The sequence below is a fragment of the Papio anubis genome, chromosome 5 (assembly GCF_008728515.1).
Source record: "Papio anubis isolate 15944 chromosome 5, Panubis1.0, whole genome shotgun sequence".
NCBI classification, from domain to species: Eukaryota; Metazoa; Chordata; class Mammalia; order Primates; family Cercopithecidae; genus Papio; species Papio anubis.
The window spans coordinates 87652830-87672723 of NC_044980.1; the positions used below are offsets into that span (position 1 = coordinate 87652830).

At 37.0% G+C, this 19894-nt stretch overlaps 1 protein-coding gene across 9 annotated transcripts in view; it reads left to right on the forward strand.

Annotated features, from left to right (window-relative positions):
- The window catches only part of KIAA0825 (KIAA0825 ortholog), a 239425-nt gene extending 219901 nt beyond the window's left edge, over positions 1–19524 (forward strand). For 6 of the 9 annotated variants that reach the window (XM_031666298.1, XM_031666299.1, XM_031666304.1 and 3 more), the window contains 4 exons: positions 6213–6621; positions 10996–11155; positions 16244–16402; positions 18184–19524. In XM_031666298.1, the coding sequence (XP_031522158.1) occupies positions 6213–6621; positions 10996–11155; positions 16244–16402; positions 18184–18282 (827 nt within the window). In that variant the 3' untranslated portion in view covers positions 18283–19524. The remainder of the gene's footprint in view (positions 1–6212; positions 6622–10995; positions 11156–16243; positions 16403–18183) is intronic. The other 3 variants (XM_031666300.1, XM_031666301.1, XM_031666302.1) reach the window with 1 other exon arrangement.
- Positions 19525–19894: the final 370 nt, after the last annotated feature.

Sequence of the window (19894 nt, forward strand, 5' to 3'; positions counted from 1 at the left end):
CACTTGGGATTGTCACTGGAGACCTTTCTTGGTCTGTGGGTGAGCCAGTGTGTGTTGAGGACAAACACCGCATGTTCTCACTCATAGGTGGGAATTGAACAATGAGATCACTTGGACTCGGGAGGGGGAACATCACACACCGGGGCCTATTATGGGGAGGGGGGAGGGGGGAGGGATGGCATTGGGAGTTATACCTGATATAAATGATGAGTTGATGGGTGCTGACGAGTTGATGGGTGCAGCACACCAACATGGCACAAGTATACATATGTAACAAACCTGCACGTTGTATGCATGTACCCTAGAACTTAAAGTATAATAATAATAATAATAAAAATATGTGAGGAAGCTTGAGGGAAGAGCAGGGTTGCCATGCTCTTGGGGAGAGGCCATGGGCAGGGTGACCTTATTCCTCCTTTAGCTTTCAGCACACGGTAATGAATTAGAGTTGTCCTTTGTATTACGGACTCTGGTTGTAACAAAATTAATCCTCATAATACATACAAGTGACTTTAACATATTCCTATAAACCAGTAAGTGAACTGCAGTTTAAAACTAGTGCTGGAAATGCAATCAAGAGCAAACAATGACAAAGTGAAAAAGCTCCCACTTGTTTCTATTCTTAATATGAGCTCTTCACAGCCATATTACAAAACAATGATGATTTGATCACATTTGGCCAAAAAAAAAAAAAAAAAAGAATTGTGGGGAAATGATTTGAAATGTGGCTTCCCATATATTTTGTTAGATGTGAATCCCTCTTAAGCCAGTATTGAGCCTTGAGATATTAGCTAGTTTGGAGTCATCTTGTTAAACAAAAGATTTCTACACTAAGTATCCAAAACATGAAGATAAACTTCTGTAATTTTTTTCAACCATGTTTTAATTTAGTGATATATAATCATGGTTCTTACAAAATTTGTCTAAGTAATTATAAATGTTTAAAGGTCTTTAAAAAAAATCTAACTTACTAAAAGACAAATAGTCATTATCTTAGGGAATATTTGTCCTTCTTGACACAGTAAAAATGACAGAACATGGAAAACACTATGGTGACAAACTAAAATGCATTTTTTATTTCTTTATCAGCAAATACTGTGACATTAAAAAACACTGAGGATTTAAAGAAATAAATATTACAATAAAGATTACAGTGTAGATTTACTGGAGAGTTGGATGGAAGTTAGGATGGTTCTGACACAGCTCTGCTTTTAGATATTTGTTTCATTATGTTTCAAAGAACAAATACACAAAGAACTAGTTGTTTTGTTTTGTTTCTTTGACAAAAATTAAATGAAAGATATACCTGAGAAGACATTTTCTCAACAGTAAATTACTTTTTTAATGAAAATAATCCCTTATGGCAAAACTTTTGGAGTAATTGTCTTAATGGAAACAATGAATTCTAGAGAGAGGAAACAGAAGTAGCAAGCAGCATTTAGGAAAATGTGTCCATGCCATTGGTCACATGCAGAAACAGCATAATGAGAAAGAAATTGATGGCAGAAATATACAAAGTGCTATAAGAAGTCATTAGTATAGTGTATAAAAACCAGGCCTATTTGTTTCATAAGAACCAGTGTTATCTACAAAAATATCATCTCTTTTTGCTTAAGAATTTAGAAATAGGATTTTCTAACATGATATAAAATATTGCAAATGAAGAGTTTCAGTGACTCTTGAATGCTTTTCTCATCACTGGCCATCAGAGAAATGCAAATCAAAACCACAATGAGATACCATCTCCCACCAGTTAGAATGGCAATCATTAAAAAGTCAGGAAACAACAGGTGCTGGAGAGGATGTGGAGAGATAGGAACACTTTTACACTGTTGATGGGATTGTAAACTAGTTCAACCATTGTGGAAAACAGTATGGTGATTCCTCAAGGATCTAGAACTAGAAATACCATATGACCCAGCCATAGCATTACTGTATAGCAGCATTACATGCACACATATGTTTGTTGCAGCACTATTCACAATAGCAAAGACTTGGAATCAACCTAAATGTCCATCAGTGACAGACTGGATTAAGAAAATGTGGCACATATACACCATGGAATACTACACAGCCGTAAAAAAGGATGCGTTCGTGTCCTTTGTAGGGACATGGATGCAGCTGGCAACCATCATTCTCAGCAAACTTTCGCAAGAACAGAAAACCAAACACCACATGTTCTCACTCATAGGTGGGAATTGAACAATGAGATCACTTGGACATGGGAAGGGGAACATCACACACCGGGGCCTATTATAGGGAGCGGTGGCGGGGGAGGAATGGCATTGGGAGTTATACCTGATGTAAATGACGAGTTGATGGGTGCTGACGAGTTGATGGGTGCAGCACACCAACATGGCACATGTATACATATGTAACAAACCTGCACATTGTGCACATGTACCCTAGAACTTAAAGTATAAAATATATATATATATATATATTTTATATATATATATATAAATTTCCATTTGTTGCAAAAACAACAAATTGACATCACAGATGATGGATACTTATTAGTCAAATTTCAACAATAGCCTTCACCTATTTGGTAGTTAACACTGAAAAATAAATGCCATGATTTTGTGGGCACAGCTAAGGATATACTGGTTTCATGTTGATCTATATGTGTTCGTGTAGTGGCTTTTTCACCTATGACAGCCATGAAAACCTGATCTTGAAACAAACTGAACTTAGAACTTGACCTCTGTATTGTGAAGTGTTAAGCCCAGATTTAAAAAATAATAAAAAAGTTCATTATCCTCATTCAACAAATTGTTACTGATCTTTTTTACCATTAATAAATACAATTTTAAAAATTAATTTTGACATTATTTTCTTTACCTCATTTATTGTATATTTCCTTTTTGCATGTTTTATCAACCACAAATATATTATTACGGTAGTACCTTACAGAAAAGAAGAAATGACAAATACATCAATAAACATATATTGCATTCATCCTAAGACATAGATTTTCTTCATAATTTATCAGCTCTAAAATTGGATGACACAATATATTACATATATACGGCTTAGGTAGAATTAAACTTATTTAAATAAAGACAGAAAGACAAGTATGTAGCAGTTTTAAAAGATCCTTCCCTGGTATGTTGTTGACATCATCATAGACTCAGAGCCCTAGAGATTGGTAGAATGGATTTATTAATTTGTCATTAGCCTAAAGGTTCTGATTGAAATTTGCCTCAAGCGTTAATGAAATAGCTGGGGATTTGGGTACCTGTAGTCCTCAGAGTTTATAAAATATCAGTGGAGTGTAGGTGTGAAGAAGAAAATTGATAATCTTTACTTAATATCTACTTAGTTTGTCAAATATTTGCTCAGTATCTGTAGTCAAACCCCCTTTAAGACAGAGGGAATACAAGATACAATCTTTCAAGTCAAAGACCTGACAGCAGAATAGGGACTACGAGACACAAACACATAAAGAACAATGAGACATTTCAAATAATTTAAGAACACTAAGGAAGAGTTGCTTTATCTATATTTTAAGCCTCACCTAAACACATTAATTTGAATAAAAAGAAAACATTTATTGAGCAACTATTTTTATCAGGTGCTGAGCTAGGTGCTTTCACATTAATGATCTTATTTAATGCAAGAGCCTTAGGAGATTATTCAAATATGTGTTGGACCTAGTTTTTACAAACTTATAAAGACTGCTCCAATTAATTTTTAAAATGATTCTTAAGTTGTCATGGATTGCAGAGGAGTCACTAGATTAGACATATTTTCCAAGAGCTTTGTACTTTTTTGGAACAGAGTGACTTTTTAAATGTTACACATATCTTCAGAAAATGTTCACATTGTTCTGTTATTTTTGTTCAGCAAACACAGTAAAGAATGTTTTACCAAAGAACTCAGAGCTACTTTCTTTTGGCTTCTCATTCAGTTTTAATGTTCAAATTCCATTATGTACATAGTGGATTAAAACACTGTCTGGCTTTGTGGGATAATCAAGGAGCTAAGAGCTTTGTTTCCCGTGCTCTGGAGTTTATAGGCTAGCTGTAAAGACAACTCATGAATATATAAATAACATAATATAAATAAAATAGATGATAATACAAAAATAACATAGCCAATTATGGACCTAATTACCAAAATGGTCATATATAGAATATATTCAAATAAATTCACAAGAGGGGAGAGGACTTTGAACTAAGAGTTGAAGATTATTTGTGAACCCCGAAGACAGAGGGCATTCCATTGAGAGTAATGACGTACTCAGAAGCCTAAAAGCAAAGAGGATAAAGCATATTAAAGGTCTTAAAGAGAAGGATCATAGAAACAGGCTGAGGCTAGACTGTGGAGTGTTTTCACAGCAAGGCCCAAGAGACTGATCTTATAACAGTGGTAAGTAGCTAAAATTATCACAGCAGGGAAATTGGATAATACAGTTCATAGGGATGAATTCAGTTTTACAGTGCAGGAGAAGGGCTGGACATAGCCTGGAGAAGGGAGATGAGTTAGAATATTTCCATAGTCAAGGTACCATGTGTGAAGAAGGGCTTGAGGTAGGTCAGTAACCTCAGCTGGCCCCAGCAATGAGAAACTGGATGGCAGAGATAAAGGGGCAGAACTATATATCAATGCTGATCACTGATTAGGTATGAAGGATCAACAGGAATATTTAACAGGAAGGAAGAACGGGAGGGAGGAGGTGAGGAAGGAGAGTAGTGAGGAAGAAGGGAGGGAGGGAGAGAGGAAGGAATGAAGGAAGAAAGGAGGAAAGGGTGGGAGGGAGGGAGAAGGGCCAAGCTAGTTTGGAAGACAATGAATTTGGTTTTAGTTATATTGAGTTGACGGTGATGAGGACACAGAAGTGAAATGCTTAACAGAAAGCTGGAGTTACAGGACTACAATTCTGGAGAAAGGCCAAGACTTAAGATTCTGGAATCATATAGAAGAGTGGTTCTCAACCAGACAGTTTTGTTCCCAGGGGACATTTGGCAATGCCTGAGGACATTTTTGGTTGTCACCACTGAGGGGGATGCTACTGACATCTAGTGGGTGGAGGCCAGAGATGCAGCCGAACACCTTACAGAACACAGAACAGCTCTTCACAACAAAGGATCATCCAGTCCAAAATGGCAATAGTGCTGAAGTTGAGAAACCCTGATATAGAGAAGAAGAATTAATACATTTTTCTTGGAAAATATGTCTAATCTAGTGACTCCTCCGCAATTCATGACAACCTAAGAATCACTTAAAAATTAATTGGAACAGTCTTTATAAGTGTGTAAAAACTAGGTCCAACACATATTTGAATAATCTCCTAAGGCTGTTGCATTAAATAAGATCATAAATGTGAAATAGCACCAAACAAGGGAGAATCATCAGCCAAAAGGCTAAGGACGTCTCAGCAAAAATCTACATCTAAGAAGTGTTAGTAGAAAGTGGAAATAGCATAGGACACAAAGAAGCAAAGAGGAGAGATAGAGGTAAGCAGGAAACAATTTACTGACTCATTCATTCAACCAATATTTATTGACAACTATTATATATGAGGTACTAAGTGCTAGGGATATGGGAATGCCTTCTAAGAGCTTATAGTTCAGAAGAGGGTGACATACAGTGTGCAGGAAAAGGACGTAATTATTAGATGATGGGGAATGCTATAATAAAGGCAACAAAATGGGGATCCCTGAAAGAGAGGGTCTTGGGGCTGTGATGGAATGGTGTAAATGGACTGAGAGGATGACGAGATGAGATAAGATAAGATGGTGAGGCAAGGCTGTCTGAGGAGGTAACATTTGGGTTGAGAACTGAAAGGAGAGAAACCAGTCCTGAGGAGAGCTGGAATGATTCTGTCATGGATTCCAAGGGAGAAGGGCTTAAGGGGGAGTCAGAAGTATCAAAGCCTACAAAGTTGCCCAGCTGGGAACCTTTGTATTTGTTAATTAGGAGGCCACATGGGTCCTGGAAAGCTGCAGTCTTGAAAGAATACAAATTATGAGTCTAAATTTTCTAATCTTCATTTATGAGAGAAAAAAAAACTCGGATTTGTGATTTGGGGGAACTTTAGGTAGTACTGCCAGAGACCCCGGTTAGAGTTCTGTTGGAATATGTCAAGCACTTGATCTTCTTGCCAATTTTCTCCACAAAAATTAGACATCTTTATACAACACAAAACCATGCAATGATTGAACACAAATGCTAATATTAATCATACCTTTTCTTTTCTTCCCCAGGCTTCACAAGGCTTGCTGCTCAGGCAGTATCTATTGTAATCAGCAAGTTACCTACGGTGATTGCATGTTTGCCTCCCCCAATTAAATACTTCTTTTTTCTGTCTGAGAGAAAAATGTCAAAAAACTTTGTTGAATTGAAGAAAGCTGGTCTGCTTGTCTGGAACTTGATTGTAATTATATGTCGGATATTTGAGGACGGAAACACTGTGGAACTTTTAACAGGTGCCTCCCTTGACAGATGGAGTAAAGAAAAACTGGGTTTAATTTGTATGTGTTTGGAGAGCATCATGGGAGACCAGACAAGTATCCCTAATCAAATGATCCAAAAGGTCATACAGAGCATTGAGCAGCAGAAGCCCAACTGGATTGAACGTCAATTGTTGAAAGCAAGGAAACTGAGCACTGAATGGTAAAGTGATGTTTTTCTCTTACTGGATTTCATCAAATGCTTTTATAATAACAAAATCACCAATAAACAACAATATATTGTCAGATGGGCAGCAATAGTATTTTGCTAAATTCATGGGAGCTTTGATGAATAAAAAAAAGATAAGTATCCCATTAAAAATTGGATTGTTGCACATTTCTTGTCTTCTTAAAATGTGAACCCCATTGACACACTGGAACATTATACTTGTTTAGTCACCATCTTAAGGTTTCTGATTAAAAGGGTGGTAGTTAAACCCAGGAGAATTTAGTTTCACCCCTTTTCAGTGTGCAAACAGGTATCTATTGGATAGCCTGGAGCATTTTGCAAATGGATTGGGCATGGAGATTAAATTAAGAAGGAATTAATGGATATAAAAGGCTTTTTATTGCTTTCTGTGTACCTGATTGTCAAAAAGGTACACATTTTTCATCTGGTAATGTAAGAATCCCAGAGGGCAACTAGGGCATATCACACTCCAGCTATAAACACACCCAGCTGTTTCTGTATGAAAATGTCAGCCTTCTCATGGGTTTGTCACTAAGAGCTAAGTGATTTGTGATACTGCAAAGATGTTTAAGGGTCCCTGATGAATTTAAATATGTACATAGAGTCCTCCTGTCTTTATATTAGTCTTCAGGTATAGAATTGCATGGTATTGATAAAGGAATTCCAGCTCATATGGTCTATAGATCACTGTCAGCCCATTTTAAAAACACCCACACACGCTGTCCCTCATTCTTTAAAAAAATATTCATGTTGCTAGCAGATACTAATATAACTTTCTGCCCAAAATGACGAAAAGTCACTTGATATATGGTTACTCTTACTAGTACATGGTAATGATAAAGAGATCAGGCTTTGGAATCAGATGGGCAAGTACAAATCCCTTGTAAATTGGTCATCTTGTGCAAGTTATTGAATCTCTCAAAGCCTCAGTTTCAATGATGATACCACACTGACAGAATTGTTTTGAAAAACTAAATAACATTCATGGAGTTCTTAGCATCAAGCTTGGAACTGATAGGCATTTACTATGTATAAACTCTATTAAAATACATTGCATTCACTGGTTAGTATTAAGGTAATTAATAATGTTTACTTGTCTATGTTAATCTATAAGACTTTATGTTAATCCAAATGGGGAAAAGTAGGTAATCATGATTTTCCTGGTCTCATCACACTGACCTCTAGAAATGTACTTCTGGAGTGTCCCATGGGTAGGAATTACAATAGCATTCAGGCAAATGCTTAGTAACATTGACAGTGACCGTCTTAATCTTTCTGTTTGCATTCAATACTAATTCACAGGCTTTAATCCAATGACTAAAACATTCAGGCCTGATGTCATTATCCATAGCAGTGGTTATAAAGGGGAGAGGAAAAACAAGAGTAAAAAGTGTATCTGATTATAGTGACAAAGTTAAATTTATGATACTGCTGATTTAGTAGCCCCTATATCAAATAAGATCCATTTAAAGCAATGTCTAGGTAATACATGTAGGGGTACATACAAGAATCTATAAGCTAAATTTTTTCCTTAAAAGCTGATTTCAATTTAAGTTTTATAAACAGCCCCAACACATCTGGTATCTCCTATAGTGGGAGTTGCCTAGCTAATATTTTGCTGGTTAACAATGAGCCAAAAGATTATTTACCTCTCATACAACATGCATAAAAAATGAAGAATTGCTGACTTAAAAAACGCAGTACAGCCCTCAAAGCTTCTGAGTAATTATGTAATTAGCACAATACATCTTTCTCAATTTCTCAAATGATATCAATATACAAAGTGCAGTTTTAAAGTTATGTATTGCATTTATTTGAAAAAGAGTTAAATTTGACTTAACTCACTTTAGATAACAATCTCTTACAGAGTTTGGGCAGTATAAGAGTGTTTCTTGGCTGGGCGCGGTGGCTCACACCTGTAATCCCAGCACTTTGGGAGGCTAAGGCAGGCGGATCACCTGAGGTCAGGAGTTCGAGACCAGCCTGACCAATATGATGAAACCCCACCTCTACAAAAAATACACACACACAAAAAAGTAGCTGGGTGTGGTGGCGGGCACCTGTAATCCCAGCTACTCGAGAGGCTGAGACAGGAGAATTGCTTGAACCCGGGAGGCGGAGGTTGCAGTGAGCTGATTTTGCACCTTTGCACTCCAGCCTGGGCAACAAAAGTGAAACTCTGTCGCAAAAAAAAAAAAAAAAAAAAAAAAAGAGTGTTTCTTCTTGACTTTGATTTCAAATTGATTATGTTATACAAGTGCACTTCCACCTCTAAGTATTTCTCACTAATTGGTGGTCATTTTACTCATAGATATACACTGTGAGGAAAAATGTATTTCAAAACATGATGTCTGTATTAGGTAGAGGGTTGCCTTGGTTCTACCGTAATTTTAAAAAATATATGAGTATGTAAGCATTTAAACTAAAATGGTTCTTCTGTTAAGATCAATTAAATCTTAATTACTGATGAAGATTATCTGAAACTACATGATACCATTTACCTAGATTCCTTTGACTTGCATCCAGATTTAACTTTGATTTTATGGAAATGGTGAAAGTAACTGCAGTGGAAAAGGTGGCAGCTGTAAGTGTTGCCTGTCTTGCATACTGCCTGAAAGCATTACTATTCATTAAAATAACCTTCACTTTGTAGTAACACTCAAGCTGTAAACAGTCAACTTAGATTCTGGAGAACACACAGCACAAAAAGTAAAGAAATGTCTGTCTTTGCAAAGTAATTTGTCGAGTTGAAGATTATTGTTTTTCATCATGGTGACCCTGACTTGGCTGGCTGGGTGCATATACAGATTAAGATTAATGCAGTTATTCCTTGGCTAAGGTCTGCCTCTTTCAGGGCACATTCTCCCTAATGACATGATTGATAGGCAGTCCCAAATCCGGAGAGGAACTCATTAATCATAGCATTGACTGAATCCAATCATTTGCTTCACCTGCACAGTGATGGACAGGAAAGGATACAATTCAGGAGCTGACACTGAGATACTCCTTTGTCGGGGCCTCAACTTTTTCAATGTCAGCCTCTACAAAACCTGACAAGAAATTTTTTTTGCAACCTGTATGCAGTTTCAAAAACATACCTGCAAACTTATTTTATTGTAAAAAGGTCTTTAAAAAAAAACAATTTACTCTAGCTAATGAATATCTCTAAGTCAAAGTAGGATTTTCTTTATTTTTTAGCAAGGCTATATGATCTTAAAGTTCCTCCCGTTTTTGAGAAGGATGTTTTGAAGCTACATGTGGAAGCAATATCAATCTTAATGTCCAGCAGCTGGGTGTCATTTGGTTCCGTCTTCAGGTCAGCGGCACTGACTCTTAGCAGAACTAATTTTATAATCATGGCAAAATCTCAGTAATGAACTGCAGTATACAGCTGATTACACCACAGTAAATTTTATTTAGTCTTGGAAACAGTGGAAAACCATGAGTTGTAAGAATACTTACATTGCAAAGTGTAGCATGATCCCAATAACAACAAGAAAATTCGTGTGGAATATATGTGTACATTGAATATCATAATTTTTTGCACTGGTATGGTTTGAAATGTTTAAATTCTTTTTGTCATCCATTATTACTGTGTAAATAATGTTCAAAATCAACAATATGTATATAGATCCTTCTAAAAGAAATGTTTTAGAACTATATCTTGCACATTCCTGGTGTGGTAATAGTAGACTCTTTTTCTGGAAGAATAATCAGGATAGTGACTTTTGCTAAGTATCTGTTACAGAAAGAAACAGGAGTGGGGCACATATTTTTAAAAGGCAACAAGTGTCAAAGGCCAATTTAAAATACCCACTGGTAAGCACACTGCCACGAAGCACCCAGCCTATATTTAGCATAATAGGCTCCCCCTTTTGACACTTTAATTAGTCTTCAATGTGTTTTACAACAGGTGTAAAGAGGACTCTACAAAAGACAAAATACCAAAGCTATTTCAGGCATCAAAGATACTTTTTATCCACAAAGAGAAAATACAAATTATTTCTTACATGTTCTTAAAAAGAAATGTTTTGTTTTCATCTCATGATTATAGCAATCTCAACAATTGCAGTAATGGGAAAATGTTTTATAGATAGGAGTATAAATGCAGTAAAGACATGTTTTAGAAGAAACGATTCAATTTTTGAAAATGCTTTCAGGTGCTTAATTCTAAGGTGCTGTTTATGTGAGCAGCAGCGGTTTGGGAAGGCTTACCTATTTCAGGGAAGTCTTTATGGATGCTTTGAATCTGAGATTTACATCAACTCTCCACACTCCGTCTCCATGATTACTCTCCATCTTTACAACTCTTCACTACTGATATGTATATGCTTTCTTTGTATTTAGTGCATTTATGACAATAGAGAAAAGCACGGCCTTACAAGAAGGAGATATTGCTCTTGAACTGACTGAGCAGAAAATAAACACGATGGTCCTGGATCTCTGCCACAAACCAGGTGGCAGCGAGTACCTGAGGCAAATTTATCACATCATGCAGCTCAATGAGGTAGGGAAACGGCCTTTTTACCGAGCAATTAGGTGTGTACTGGCCTGAGGCAGCGTCTGCTGGCAGCTAAGGGTTAGTCAAGGAGGTGATAATACTTCTTAAAGTCAATACCAAACTCAATATTGCATTATTAATAGAATCTATTCAGCCCCGGCTGTTCTGCATTTGTACAGAAAAAGCTTCACTGAAACAATGTAGATTTTATTTATATGGTTTAAACAATAACACGGCTCATAAACTCAGTTCAGTTCTGAATTGTAGACACTAGAGGTGTAGTTTGGGAATTGTGTGTTTGTGACTGTTAGACTGATGTTAAAATCTGGTATTTGTACAATGAATTTTCAGAAGAGAGACTTAGCTCTTTTCCTGCAGATATCATGCTTGTGTTGGTGAAGTTGGAGATTTCTTATTTAATCAAAAAACTTAAGAAGAATATTGAACTATATTCAGGAGCAACCAGATGAACCGAGGAAAATTCATTAATACCCAGATGCTGGTTGAACCAATGTTATGCCTTTCTATCCCCTTGCCCTCTGACTTTGCATGTTTTTGGCTGTTTTAGTGAAAATGTAAATAGCACGTTATCTCAGCTATTGAAACAAAGTTCTCTAACTTAATCAGGTTTTGAATTTGAGCATATGTGTCTGAATTAGATTGTGGCATCTAATTGTGTTTATATTTGCAAATACATGAATGTAATTTTTGGAATAGTAAAAATTGTATAATGTGAATATATAGTGTTTTAGTTTTATCTATATAACATAGGCCTTTATAACCATACATTTTCAAGGAATAAATTAAATTTGACAATAGCATGTTACAACTTGATTATATAAATGTTTTGCCCACCATTAGCTATCTGAAAGTTACTTCAAGTATACCTTGTTTCCTGGATTTCATAGAACTAATCAAACAGTCAATAAACAGGTGATATAACAATGGCCTCAGAAGGATGTAAGAAATTTGTAGCTATGAGATATGACCCTGTCCTTAAGGCACCAGAGCTCAGTTTGTAATTGTTACAAAGTAACACAACCTATTCACTCTTGTCAGTGATCCCTCATAGCTTGCTTAGGGTTTCTATCTGGGAAACTCAGGAACCCCTCACCTTGGCAAACTGAAAGACCTCTATTGCAAAGTGATGCTCCTCATTGGGTATGTCCACCTGGCCATTCTGATTGGCCAAAGTAATTGTGGTGACTACTGAGGAACAGATGTTGCAGTGTGGTTACCCCCATATCCTTAGTTAAACAGTGTTACAATAGCTCTGAGGATGGTAAAGCTGGTCTGAATTGCCAAACTGATAGAATTGTCCTATTTTTAAAAGGTACATAATATTAAAAAGCTCAACAATCACCAATAAGCGAGATCATCCAAAATTGAATTGGCTATTTATTGGCCATCAGTTATCTGGTTATACTCTGGAAAGCCAAAAGCTGTACTTCCCTCATAGAGCTCCTGTAACTCTGAGATAGTGGTTCTGAACAGGATACCATGAGATTACACTGGGGTACCACCACATTTTGCTCAGTGTTATGATTTCTCTTGTTACAACTGAGTATATTTACTGTTATAGTAATGTCTATCAGATGGGCTATAGAGCTAAGTATCTGGTGGTTTACTGGGCTGAATGAAGCACGGCACTGCAAGGTAAGAAGCATAATGCTAGGTGAGGCTAGAAGCAAAGAGAGACCGTTGCCTTGTAACTATTACAAAAACACAGGCAATAAGCCCAAACAACACAAGCATGACTAGGTGACTGGTATAGTACTTATGACTGCTTTTCCGCTGTGAGGTACTGCTATGCTGTAAGTGACATTGCATTGTGATGTTTGCTCATTTCATGAGTAGTGTTATGAGTCTTTAGCACCTTCAAATGTGCTGCTAAATATTTCTCAATAATGTAATATAAATAGTGAAGCATTTATGGGTACAGGCCTAGGTGAGGGGAAGATTGGGTGTGCCATTCATAGGGACAAAGAAGTTATCAGGGAAAATGGGGTTAAAGATGCTTTGTCTTTGAGATAAAGATAAGATATCCAAGCAAAAATGTCTCATTATAGTTAAGGCCCTGACCATGATGTTGTGGCACACTCCTATCGACTCCAGTGGGGATGGTACCAGGTTCAAGAGGCTGAAGAGACCCAGAGCTGGCCCACAAGACATGGGGTTTTATTGGGAGCTTATGTACAGGGAAGAGAGGCCAGTGGTAGTGGGCTGGGCAGGAAAACCACAGCTACTTGCAAGAGGCATGCAGTTTATACAGCATTTTCATTTAGCACCGTCTACCTAGCAACCTCTACCTGACGACCTTCATTTAACCCAAAACAAAGGGCCTCAATCCCCTGTATGGCTCTAGTACTGCGGGATGGGCCAGGGGCTTAGAGGTTCCTCATAGATAAAGAATGGATCTCGGGTTGGCCCCTCCCAGATTCCTTAGCTTAGAACTCTGAAAACACATTCGAGTGCATCTGCCATACAGGGTCATTCTCAGGGTGTGGTCAAGTAATCACTGTCAGGCGCATCTACCAGACACATGGGCACAAATGAGACCAGACATGCATACAGATTTGGTCTATATGCATGTGGTAGTTGAGGTCATCAGACTGACAAAGCTCTTCAGTGAAGAGAAATGGAGAAATGATGAATAGAGGAATAAGTTTTGACGTAAATGCACAGGGAAAGTGTTCAAGAAAGAATGGAAATCTAAAGATATGGCCCAATTAGTTGTAAATCTGATTAAAGCAGTGTCACAGTTAAAGAATCTGAGGTTTTTAAGAAGGGTTAGTGATGACTGTCAGCGCAGTACCTAGAAAGATCAACAAAGGAGAAAACTCCATTTTTTTCACAATTTGCCACAGAACAGTTTCTCTTTTTCGAATAGTGGAAACAGTCAAAATGTAGTTACATAAGGTGAAATCAGTTAAGACAGATTGTTGTTAGCCAAAACAAAGCATTTTTGTCAATGAAAGTATTCCTTTGAAAAATTTTATTTGCGTAAATCATAACGGAGAAAAGTTTTGTTTCTGTTCAATAATCTAAATCTAGGCATAAAACTATTTTCTGATGGCTTTATCATGAACAATATTTAGTAAGAGTCCATGTGTGACCCTCTATCAGACACTAAAGAATTAATCCTTCTACAAATATATGCTCTACAACAGGGGTCCCCAGCCCCTGGGCCACAGACCTCTACCAGTCCGTAGCCTGTTAGGAACTGGGCTGTACAGCAGGAGGTGAGTGGCGGGACAGTGAGCATTACCACCTGAGCTCCGCCTATGGTCATATCAGCAGCAGCATTAGATTCTCATAGGAGCATGAACCCTATTGTGAACTGCACATTTGAGGGATTTAGGTTGTGTGTTCCTTATGAGAACCTAATGCCTGATGATCTGAGGTGGAACAGTTTCATCCCAAAACCATATTCACCCTCCCCCGGTCCATGTCCATGGAAAAATTGTCTTCCACGAAACTGGTCCCTGGTGCCAAAAAGATTGGGGACTGCTGCTCTATAACAAGTAAGTTCAAGAAATGACTATGATTGTTAACTTCAGCAGTGGTTTCTTTCAATTTTTAGGGTTTATAATCTAAAATTTGCCTCTCATGATGAACACAGTGGGCATTCCTAAAGTTACAGAGGCACAGAAAAAAGCACAGTGAACTGAGGCCAGAAATGTGACTCCTCACCACAGCTGTACCTCTCACCCCTGTGTGATCTCAGGATTGTCCCCTGACCTTTCAGTGCCAACCATTGAGTGTGGCATTGGGCTAGAGATTCCCTGTGCCTATGGATCTCCAGGGAAATCCTCTTTTTTTTTTTTTTTTGAGACGGAGTCTTTCTGTCGCCCAGGCTGGAGTGCAGTGGTGTGATCTCTACCTCCTGGGTTCAAGTGATTCTCTTGCCTCAGCCTCCTGAGTAGCTGGGATTACAGGCGCCCGCCACCACACTCAGCTAATTTTTGTATTTTTATTAGAGATGGGGTTTCACCATGTTGGCCAGGCTGGTCTGGAACTCCCAACCTCAGGTGATCTGCCCACCTCGGTCTCCCAAAGTGCTGGGATTACAGGTGTGAATCACTGCATCCAGCCAGGAATGCTCATTAACAGGCAAGTTCTGATTCAATAGGGTCCAAGAGTCTGCTTTTCTAACAAGCTCCCAGGCGAGGCTTAACTCAGCTGATCCAGTGCCCCAGACTTTGAGTAGCACAGGTTTTCTAAATGATGTCTGAATATCTTTTTGGCTCTAACATTCTGAAGTTCATCCTAACCCTAACCTCAAAGAAAAAAAATTACCTTGTGATATGTGAAACATCACAAGAACATTTATATTTTAAAAAATCTATTAGATGACTTATTTATTAATAGTGAGCATTTATTAGTTGATGGGGACTTTTGGTCATTTTAATTTGTCATCTTCCGGAAAAAGTTCCATAAAATACATTAGGATTGTTCACCTTATTTATTTAGTGTGTGGAAAATGAGGTATAATGTTGTAGAGTGGCTTTTTTTGCCCAGGCCTGCACTGGCAGTTGGGGGCTTATGATGACATATTTTGAGTTTCTCTCGAACCTTGATATTTTTCACTCCATGGGATGGAAATAGAGTTTATGAGTTTGCATTATAATTAATTCCGTGTTGAATGAGACTGCTTGCAGTAAAATATCAGAGTACTCAATGCTCTGCTGAGCCTGGAGTAGTTAACAACTACGTTTAATGAATGGATGAGCAACCTTGTACTGTGAATAATTATGCAGCTGAGTTAAGTTTTGGTAACCAGACACGTTAGGTGGCAAGACAATGCCTGTTAAAAAGCTCTGATATATCAAACATATATTCATTCTGTAAGAGTTTGGTCAATGGTTTCCTAATCTATACTACATATTAGGTAAACCTGTTTTTGATGGGTTTATTGCAATGCTGATTGGTACTCCACTATGTATCTTCTGAAAATGTATTCTTCCCTGAGGCAAGTAATACACTGTAATCTAGCAAATGTGCTGAAAGAATAAATGTGGATATTGATCAGTTTATTTTTACAGAGAATGTCTGCTTCTCACCGTCACAACTTGTAATTTCTTTTCTTTGAAGGAATATTTAAAAGAACAGCTGTTTTCTATGAATAGTTCAGAGGAAAAGCCATTACCCATCCGACCTTTAAAGGCGACCTTGAGGAGTATAGAAGATCAGCCTTCTGCCTTTAACCCTTTCCATGTGTATAAGGCGTTTAGTGAAAACATGCTAGATCAGGTATGTGGAAATTAAATGGTAAATTTAATTTAAATGTGTGGTTTCTTTACTCAACTAAGAAAAAATTGCTTTGTGTTTGAATATTTACTCATAAGCTTTTTTTGCTAGGAAGCAAAAGGCCTTGTTCTTACTTACATGGTCTGTACAAATTGACTTTTAAAAGTTATTTAACCTTTTTTCTATTTGTCAAACTGATTCATCTGTTTGGTCTGTAAAACTTAACTTTTGGCTGATCAGTTTACCATGGGCAGAGGGAACATCTGTTAGGCTGTGTCTACAGAGGGCTGAAGAACCAGGCATTTTGTAACATTCCTTTCCTCCCTTGTCACCCCCATCCCCCAAAACACACACTCACAAAATACCTTGCAACCTTTATGAATGTATCAGGCAAATTAGAAAATAGTTAAAATTAATTATAAATAGAGCACTGAGCTCCTACTTTAAGTGGTATGGGGTAAATTTGCTTTTTATAACCATAGACACATTCCCAAATTTAAAACGAATTTGTTAATAATCTTAAAGCCAGGCTATTTGGAATAAAGTCAATATGGGAAACACCACACATTTTTAAATGTCAGATTATGCCATTATCTAAGCTGCATGTTTCAGTAGTTACACTGAAAAGATCATCTTTCTGCTGAAGTATTTGAAATCTAAAGTTGCTTTTGCTTTGTTCATTCTTCTGGTGGCTTTTCCCAGAAACCTCTTGACAGAGAATTTGAACTAACAGGGCAGAAGAGAAGGATTGCTTGACCTAGAGCTCTGATGAAAATAAGAATGAAAACAATGACCTAATTCAGCATGCAGATAATATTTTTACCATGACTGTTACAGCTCTAGTCTACACTCATCAATACTGTAGTAGAGTAAGACCTTCAAATGCTGACAACCCAGGGCAGAATTCTGCTGCTCTATGACAGGATTGTAGTGCTCAATTAATCAGCAGGTGACAGGGGATAGCTCTGGTTGGATTTTAAAAGTCAGTCTGGACTCCTGTTTTCAAAACTATTTCATTCTAAGGAGCATAAGCATTTATAATACTTTGAATATACTAAGTTTGAGTTTATTGGCTGCTTTTCTGTGTTGTGCATTAGATTGCTCCAAACCAGAAATAATTATTATAGCCGTTAAATTTTCCCTACTTCATTTAAATCAATGGCATATTTTATTGAGTTCTGAATTATGAGATTATTTTTCACAGTAATTTTTCTCCATAGTCTGTTGCGAAATTTCTATTAATGAGAAGAATCATTTATATAATTTACACTTACAGATCCTCATCATCTTCCCTTTAAAGCATTTTCTTAACCAAAAAGATAACATTAATATCATACTCTAATTAGGCTGTATCTTATAATTTGATTCTTAGCACTTCCAAGTTTGTTTTTTAATCAAACTTTTGGTTGCTGGAAAGAAAATCAAACAATAAATTGGTATGATGTCTGAAAAAGTTCCCAATTATTTTTCTTTGCTTTTCAAACAGTCTCTTTCTCAGAGAAACTTGTTGGGGAAATGCCATTAACACTTGGAAGAATAACGACTCAAGAAATTGATTTATATTTTTATAAATAATGATTACATCCCCAAATGGATTTATAAATTAATTGCTATCTTATTGGAATAAAAACCTTCTTCTGTGGACATGATTGATGTTATCTGTCTAAGTCCTTGTTCTGGACCCCCCTCCTTCTTAGTTAGTCTATCACAGCTGGAGCTTTAATTTACTGATCATATTAACACTGATTAATAACTAACAATAGTGTCTTCTCATTTATCAACAGTCAGCCACCACAAAATGGAAGTGGAACTGGGCAAAGTTGCTGCCAAATTATCGGGGACTGGATAAGATGACCTTCAGTGTGCTGCTCAAAAACAGGTAATACAATTGGGGATCTTGGGGGGTCTACCTGAGGGACAAGGTTGTGTGTGTGTATGTGTGTGTGCATACACATACACAGATATTACTAGTGTATTTTTGGGAAAAGTGAAAACATTTTATCAGCAGTGGAATCTCTTTTATTTTCTTCCTTTCCAGCCTCCCATCTTTTAAAAGTATGACTAATGATAGGAGTATACTCTCTAAATACCATTCTCTATAGTGAAAATTTGTAAAAGGCAGTAACATTAATTTCAGAGATGAAATTAGTGGATTTTAGTCTGAATTTTAAATATTTTTGACTGTGTATATTTAATAGTTCACTATTGTAAAGACCAAAAGTTATTGACTTGAAAGTCATTATAATATTACACCTTTGTTTACAACAACTTAATGAATGCATATAAAATGCCAAGCCAAATCAACTAGTCTAATCAGGAAAACATGTGAGTAAAACTGTCATGATTGAATTTTTCACTTTTCAGCCAGTTATGTTGGCACAGTCTTAATATAGCCACAGTAGCATATTATTTTATACAAAGATACACACACACACACACACACACACACACAGACACCAGTATAATCCAATGAAATGATAATGTGATTTCAGCCTAGGAAACAACATGTAATTTATTTTGCACAAAAGTATGAACATTTTGTTTTGGATCAATTAACATGGTTTTTAAAAAATACTTAAAGTTTCAGTAAAAACTATAAGGTGTAAACTTTAAAAATTTGGATTTTTAATCAAGTATAATACGTTTTCAAATAAGATATATTTTATGATATTCCTTTTATTGTTTGAGTCATCTGTGTGCTTATAGCTAAGTTTGAGACTTATCATCTATATGATCTTTGTGACATAGAATGTATTTCCATGTCTTTGTGCAAAAATATTGAGTATCTTTTTTTTGAAAGAAAATAATGACAATAACATAGTAGAATTGTCAAATCATTCTTGAGAAATCTGGATGAATATAAGAAAATATCCTAAGAGAGAGATTGCAGTATTTCCCAGAAGGAAGTTATAGAGGCAGCTTTACTGCCAATAAAAGCTATAGCTTAGATGTGAGGTTGCAATGGTATTTATAATATTTCACCACTGAATTAAGCTCACCCACCCATCATAGACAAAGTTCAACAACACAGAAGCTTAATGATCAAGGCCAGAGCCTTTCCCCAGCAAGCTTACCACCTGGCTGGCAGCAGTCCAGATGTACCCAATCCTTTTTTTTTTTTTTTTTTTTTTTTGCTGAGACGGAGTCTCGCTCTGTCGCCCAGGCTGGAGTGCAGTGGCCGGATCTCAGCTCACTGCAAGCTCCGCCTCCCGAGTTTATGCCATTCTCCTGCCTCAGCCTCCCGAGTAGTTGGGAGTATAGGTGCCTGCCACCTCGCCTGGCTAGTTTTTTTTTTTTTTTTTTTGTATTTTTTAGTAGAGACAGATGTACCCTATTCTTACACAAGTCCCCAGAGGTTCACCTATACTGTCCCAGAGATATCTGGAGAGGTGAGAGGAGGGGTTGGTGGAGGAGAGACCAGATCCTCCGTTGAATCTATAGTGACATGATGTTTATACAATATTAAATGTCTGTCTGGAAACAAACTAGGAAAGA